The 8,052-nt window shown below is 37.9% G+C and overlaps 1 protein-coding gene across 2 annotated transcripts; it reads right to left on the bottom strand.

Annotated features, from left to right (window-relative positions):
• Positions 1 to 702: 702 nt before the first annotated feature.
• LOC135154476 (uncharacterized) lies at positions 703 to 7,706 on the bottom strand. 2 transcript variants are annotated; one of them, XR_010293844.1, is made up of 2 exons: positions 7,364 to 7,706; positions 703 to 2,688 (listed from the first exon to the last, which is right to left on the bottom strand). XR_010293844.1 is itself a non-coding variant. In XM_064100657.1 (2 exons), exons 1-2 carry the CDS (start codon positions 6,515 to 6,517, stop codon positions 2,624 to 2,626), a joined length of 1,758 nt encoding a protein of 585 aa, XP_063956727.1. In that variant the 5' UTR covers positions 6,518 to 6,559; the 3' UTR covers positions 703 to 2,623. The 2 variants fall into 2 exon arrangements, 1 of the variants encoding a protein (XP_063956727.1); XM_064100657.1 differs by lacking the exon at positions 7,364 to 7,706 and adding an exon at positions 4,825 to 6,559.
• Between the last annotated feature and the right edge of the window lie 346 nt (positions 7,707 to 8,052).

Here is an 8,052-nt window from a genome sequence, read left to right on the forward strand (position 1 = left end):
CAGTGTAGACTCATAGGCCATGTAACATGTCCTAGAAAAAATGTTAAGTACAAGGGTTTTGTTGTTGATTTGTGTTCTAGATGGGCTTTGATTCAAATTTAGGTCGATTGCCAGCTTGGCAACCTAGGGTATTTTTTTCATTAGCCTAGTAAGCATTGACCATCTAATTAGATTACAGTCTATATGTAATGCCCTACAAATTTCCCAACAGAGAGACTGAAATATTTTTAACACGTTATGATTAGCTCAAACGTGAAAGGTGAGATGTAATGGAATCGTTGTCCTTTTGTATGATTCATTTTTCAGAAAGGGTAATAAAGCATTCAAATTTGATGAATAAATAGTCTTTAAATTTACATTTTGATATTATTTGTATTGAAATAAGATGCCCGAAAATAAATTATCCATTAATGTTATTTTCAAATATGTGTGTTATCATGTAAGTGGGCCTTTATTACAATACTACACTACTTATAATGTTGAATGGGGTAATAATATATTTGTAAATCGCTTAGACACGTCGTTCCGATGGATTAAGCGCTATATAAAAAGCGGATTATTATTATCAATCACGGGTTGGTCAGGGCCGTAGCCAAAAGCATTTTGTTGGGGGGGGGGGGGGTGTCACGTGGGAAGTGACTTTTTTTTAATTATTTACTTACTGCTGCTTGACACCAAAAAAGAATACGTGAAACTGATAAATACAGTTATTAAAAAGATTTAATCATATCTCTTCAATCTTTCTGATGTTCTCTTTTGATGGTTTTACAATAATTTGTACATGAAAATGTACATGGATAAAACAAAATACAACTTAACTTAACGGTAATCGTTGACTCTAGCCCCCATCGTCTCATCTGGCCTGACATGCCCCACTCGGCCCTGGTGGTCGGTCCAGTTCCTGGCCTCCGCAGCTAGCGATGTCTCTTCCACTCGGCCTCGGCCTCCGCAGACTGTGTTGCCCCTTTGATGAGTAACCCCCAGATCAGAGATGTGGCTTCAACGAATTAGTGGACGAGATCGAGCCCCCAATGATGACATGAGTTTTGACGAAAACATGTCGGTGGAGAACCGGTGGCAGCTGGGGTCGTTATCTCGTCACCGACGTAGTCCCTTCAGTTATAACTTAGACTGCCTATACGAACGTCTGTAGTCTATTCTAGCTTAGGTGGTTCTCCTTGAATTATTGAAACTAACCTCCTAATATACCCTACCGTTACTAGGAATAACTGTAAAATTTCTATAACGTAATTCAAAGAATTTTTATAGCAGATGAGTGCATAAAGCAACACATTCTTAATAACAAAAAGACTTCCTGTGCATCTGTACATCTACATTCTTCAATGGTAAAGCACAGTATTAACTATTTATGACACCTGTATGAAGATGCTTAGCTAGTACGAAATATGTCTAACACTTGAACAAAATATGACATCCACCTGATCTTGGACTCTAGGGGGGGGGGGGTATCAAACGTTCCCAACGCTTGCTTTTGAAACATTCAAAACATATGTACATATACAATTGTCTATAGGCCTACCATAAGCTGGACCAAGTAAATATTTTAAACACATGTCTGAACTCAACTGAAATACTCTATAATTAAATTTCTTTCCTGACAATATCCCCCACCTTAAGATGAAATTAAGGGAACCTGAATTACATCCGTTAAAGAAATTTACTTTCAAAGCATTGACTAAGCTTTCATAACACTATTTCCAAAAACACAAGTAATAATCGATTTTTATACCAGCATAACATATATGCCAAATGCATTATACAAAACCATTTCATATCAAATCATCTAAGCTTTTTAGTTTTGTAAAAGATCAATTTCACTTTCAGTTTCAAAATATCATTTAAATTCTGCAAAGCGCATTAGAATTTACAATCCTTTCTTACTTTGCTTTGTCAAATAACTGTTTAAATTCAGTAATCTTTCCGAACACAACTTCTTTTAAAACAAAGTGCAGTGTTTGTTACCACTTTCATAGCATTGTATATTTCAATAAATGAAAGTACTTCATAATCCTTAAAACATTGCTTTATGTATGTAAAATCAGTATTCTTCTCAAAATCAGCATTTTTTTTTTTTAAACATTCAAGTAAATTAAAATTATTGCAATGCCATTCAGTTTTCAAAAATCCATATTTTTGTGTACATAAATTACTTCAAAAATGGTTACAAAGTTTCAACCGTTTCATGTTTAACATATTTGAATTCAACGTTATGTTCTTGCTTAATTTTATTTTTTTTTAAATAATCGATTAAAGAAACAAATTTTATATTTCAAACACAGTTACTGATTCGCAATATTTTCATTAAACGAATTTGAATAGCACTTGTACGAATACAGCATATTCTAACACATAAATATGTATTTTGTACAATGAAAGTGCCTGTTTTAGAATATCAATAACTCTTTAAGATTTTTTTTGTTTAAGACTTCTTACGAACAAGCGACTCTTTCCGTTTTGTTTTCATTGCATACATATTTTATATAAAGTACAACAAAAATATAATTTTACAATCTTATTTCCTAACTTCCTAAACTAAATGACCTATAAGTTTCCCTATTCTAACTAAATTCACAGGTAAGCCCTACTAACGTAAATCCCTATTCTAATTTCTAATCGCGAATTGTAATTGAGTTGCGATTGTGATTAGCTTCGAAGATCCAAGGATACCTGGAATAAATGATAAAAAGATCATGAATATCTGCAAAATACTTATGCATCAAACAAAGCATTGTATATATATGAAAAAAAAAAAATGGCCTTATGGCTTCTTTTACATGACAGGAATATATATAAACATTCAGTTATGATTAATGAATTTCTCATTTTTCTTTCTCAAATATTATTTAGTGTATATAAACATACAGTGTATGTAAATATATTTACATGAGTATATATATAATTAAGTAAATTCTGAACCATATTTCTAGAATAAATATCAAACATAAGCCATAATAAAAGACTTTGTTTACACAAGTCTGCTCATAAGATCAGCGGCTTGGTTTTCATTTCCCTTAACAGAGACTAGCCGAAACCTATGCTCTTGGAGTAATAAGCTCCATCTCATTATGCGTTTATTTGCCATTTTATTACTTTGAATGTAAAGCAAAGGTTTGTGATCTGTATGAACTTCGAATTCCCTACCATACAAGAAATATTCGAATTTACGAATGGCCCACACAATGGCCAAGCACTCCTTTTCTATCGTGGAGTACCTTGTTTCCCTTGGCAATAATTTCTTACTACCATAAGCAATTGGGAATTCTTCCCCGTCACTTTCCTGCATGAGCACCGCCCCTAACCCTGTGTCTGACGCGTCTACCTTTAAGATAAACATCTTGTCAAAGTCTGGGAGTTTCAATACAGGGGGTTTTGTTAGACAATCCTTAAGCTTATGGAAAGCTTCTTCCTCTTCCATACCCCACTTAACCTTCCCTGGGCTACCCTTACGTGTTAGGTTAGTAAGAGGCAATGCTAAATCGGCATACCCGGGAATATAATCCCTATAGTATCCGGTCAGACCAAGAAACGAACGGACTTGTTTCTTATTTTCTGGTCTTGGGGTTTCGATCACTTTCTGTGTAAGCCTACTACTAGTATGAATCGCCCCATCTCCTAACTCGTGTCCTAGGAAGTCTATCGAACTAAACCCTATAAAACACTTAGAGGGACGTGCAGCCAGATTGGCTTCTCTTAACTTACACAAGACTTTCTCTACTGTTTCGACATGCTCTTCCCAGGTCTCTGTATATACTAATATGTCATCTATGTAGTTAACTACATTGGGAATGTCTTTCAGAACTATCCTCATCATCCTAGTAAACTGAGCTCCAGCAGTGACTAACCCAAAAGGCATGTATTTAAACTGATATTGACCGATGGGGGTGAGAAATGCAGTCTTAGCCTTATCTGACTCTTTCATGGGAATCTGCCAATACCCTTTAGTGAGATCTATTTTACTGAAATATTTGCTTTTCGCAAGAGAAGCGAATAGACCTTGCTGATTAGGCATCGGTTCGGGATCGAACACGGTTATCTTATTAAGGCGCCGGAAATCTATGCAAAACCGGTTTGAACCATCCGGTTTCCTCACCATCACAATCGGATGCGCATAAGGCGAATCCGAAGGCTCAATAACCCCTAACTTCAACATCGACTCAACCTCCTTCCTTATTTCACCCTCTACAGCTTGGGGTACCCTATAAGGGGGAGAACGAACAGGTTCATTACTTGTCAAATGAATTTTACATTCAGCCACTGAAGTTTTCTTGGGAACATCCGTGAATACATCCTGGTATTCACACAACAAATCTCGAACTTCATCCTTACAATCCTTATCTAGTCTTTCATCAACATGAACATGACTCACAAACTCCTTTTGTAATGAGCATGGCATATCAGGCGCATCTCCAATACACTCATCTATCATCTCTCCCTCTTCTTTATCCTTAACATTGAAAGTACCAACATCAAAACAGCTAGCAGCCACCTCTTCTTCCCTACGAACATATCGCCTGAGAAGATTGATATGATATGTCTTCCTCACACCATTGACGTCGACAACATAATCATAGTCAAACTTGGTACCAACAACCTTAAATGGTCCTTGCCATTCCACTAGTAACTTGTTATGAACAGTAGGTAAAAGTATCAAGACCTCATCACCAACAATCAACTTCCTTTTCTTCGCATTTCGATCATAATAACCTTTGTACCTCTTTGCGGAGGATTTCAAAGTGTCTTGCGCCAATTGCCAAGACTCGACCAACCGCTTCCTTAAGTCAATTACGTATTCATACTCGTTACCTAACTCTGCGTCAATACTCTCATTCGTCCATAATTCTCTCAAAATATCCATTGGACCTCTCACATGTCTACCATAGAGTAATTCAAATGGAGAAAACCCCAGGCTCGAACTGGGTGCTTCTCGCAGAGCAAACAACAAAGCAGGTAAGTACCTGTCCCACTGACGTGGCTCCTCAGAACAAAGACGCCTCAAAGCTGTCTTAATTACTCCATTGTACCTCTCTACAAGGCCATTACACATCGGATGGTATCTAGAGCTTGTTATTTGTTTGACTGATAACAACTGTGACACCTTCCTCATTAAATCAGATACAAATTGTGTACCTAAGTCTGACATTACTTCACAAGGAACACCTACCCTACTATACACAGTGACTAATGCCTCAGCTACATCTACAGTCGATATTGATTTCAATGGTATAGCTTCTACATATCTAGTCGCATAATCTACTATCGTTAAGATGTGAGTATGTCCTCTTGCAGATGGAATGAATGGACCCATTAAATCTATCGCAATTCGTTGAAATGGGACGCCAACTATCGGTAACTTACCGAGAGTCGTTTTGGGGACTCTCCCTTTACTAACAGTCTTCTGACACACGTCACATGATCGGCAGAAATTGGCAACATCCTCATACATACTTGGCCAATAAAACTGGGCTTTAACCTTTGACAATGTATTGTTAATGCCGAGATGTCCACCAAACAATGAATCATGGGCAATTCGCATAATCTCAGACCTGTGTGTCTTTGGAACAACCACTAACTTGGGACCAACACCAACACTTGGATTTCTCATATCCCTTTCTTGTCGATAAAGACAATTCTTCTCTGACATGAACAAGAATCTCGATTTAGTCTCGATATCATTCACCTTGTTCCACAAAGGCTTAAGTGACAAATCATCCTTTTGCTCTCGCAAAAAGTCCTCCGACTTCACTTTTACTCCCGAGTCTCTTACTTTCAAATCTTGTTTAGGTTTAGATTGACTTTGCTTTTGTGCTCTAGTTTCAACAGCCATCGCCTCATCCACACATGAAGGCACATCATCCAAAACCTCATCCACTTTCGTAACAGACTCATCCATTTTGGAAACCCGAACATTATCTTCCGAACTCGACACAACTTCCGAACTTTGCATATCAACTTCGGATACCCGATCATCAACATCGGAACTATTCGCCTTTTGAACTATACTAGGCACCCATTGCAGGTCAGGATCCTTGGGCTCACGTGCCCCCTTCACATCATTGCCAATAATGACGTCACACAAACAATTGGGCATACACAAGGCATTGATTTCTCCAATGAAATAGGGACTATCTAGCATGATATTTGCCCTAGGAAAACGTCTCAGAGTACCATCTATCAGCCTAACTAACTGAATCACTCCCGTGAACTGATTGTCTAATACTAAACTCGTTCTCACTACACTTGTACTACTCCCAGAATCCTTCAGCACGGAAACAGGCTTGTTCTTGGGTAACAACCTACCCGAAACAACTGGCATATCATCAATCATTGCACCAACCTCATCGTATGCCATACCAAGCGTTTCAACACTCTCACTTTCTGACGGAACTGTAATCATTGGATTGCCTATGAGAACACATCCAGCTGAACTTTCAACAAATCCAGTGGATTTTGACTGACTACTAGCCCTATCGTCTGAACGCAAAGTTCCTATTGACATAAAATTCTCATTCCTATTCAAATGTAAACCCGAATTTTCTGACCTAACACTATCCAGTAGAGTGTCCTCCACACTCATAGCCTGAGCTGAATGAACTATGGGCTTCATTGGACAATTCCATTTCAAATGATTCGGACTACCACACATATAACATCCATTCTTTGTACCGCTATTACCATAGCTAGGTTTTGTGCTATTTTTCGTTGAACTAGCATACTTGGGCTTCCTATCTGCCTGTGGACCTAATACTGATTTAGTGTTATGGATCTGACTTAATTTCTGTTTCTGATTTTGATTCTGTCTTTGGTTCTGATTCTTAGGATTGAATTTATCATTTCTATGACCAATGAAAGTATGCAATCCATGCGCATGCACATATATCTCAGCACATTCAACCATCTCATGTAACTTCCCACAATTCCTCTCCTTCAAGAATCCAACTACCTCTCTGGGGCAACAATCCAAAAATTGCTCCCTAACAACCAAATCGACCAGGGAATCGTAATCACCAACACCAGACAAATCCAACCACTTATCAAAGTATCCTTTCATCCGAACAGCAAACTGTTTTGGGCGCTCTTCCCTATTTGGTCTTACCGACCTGAATTTCTTTCTATAACCATTCTCAGTAAGATGGAAATATTCCATAAGCTCACGCTTTACCCTATCATAATCGGTGCGATCAGTGCTATTCATTCTATTCACTACATCCAGCGATTTTCCAGTCAGATTTGAAATTAAATGCAAGCACCTAACTTGTTTTGGTACGTTCTGACTATCCATTAACAATTCAAACTTTGTTATGTAAGAATCAAAACTGTCAGTTGATTCGTCAAACTTTCCTACCTTCAACTTAATCCCACTGAACTCAAGAGGGCGTTCCTCTAATTTTGCCTGTTCAATTTTAATTTGGGCCAAGCGCAATTCATGAACTTCCTTTTCACGTTCTCGTTCACGTTCCATCGAATCTGTGACAAAACTACTCAATTCGCCACCACTAAGTCCCATCTCCCTACCTAAAGTAGAAAACTCCTTCATTTTCTCTATGCTAGCCATATTGAATGAATTCCAAAAACCTAGCAACCAGACTTGAATTGTGAAAGGCGTCCGCAAAACAAAGCAACAATAGCTTTAACCTGGCAACCAAATGCCGAACCCTAGTACAAGCACCGCACTAGAAATCGTATCTCCACGAGCATACAATTATTCAACCATGCGAACAACAAAGCCCACTTCACACATACAAATTCACAGTCTGTAACATACAATACTTGCTACCCTGCCAACGAGTTACCCGTAAGAATAGACAGTAATTATGTGAATTAAGAACAAACAGTTCTTCCCGACATATCCTTTATCCTAACGACCAACAGCCCACTATATACCATAGCATTAAAACAGGGCCTGCTTTCCCTAAATGCTGTTTACCCGGCCGAAAAAAGGTATGAAGTATATTTTCTCACTGAAAATTTCCCACAATAATTCATCGTACTATCCAAATGTAAATTCAAGCATAGCAAGTATGATTAGTACCA

Source organism: Lytechinus pictus, chromosome 6 (assembly GCF_037042905.1).
Source record: "Lytechinus pictus isolate F3 Inbred chromosome 6, Lp3.0, whole genome shotgun sequence".
NCBI classification, from domain to species: Eukaryota; Metazoa; Echinodermata; class Echinoidea; order Temnopleuroida; family Toxopneustidae; genus Lytechinus; species Lytechinus pictus.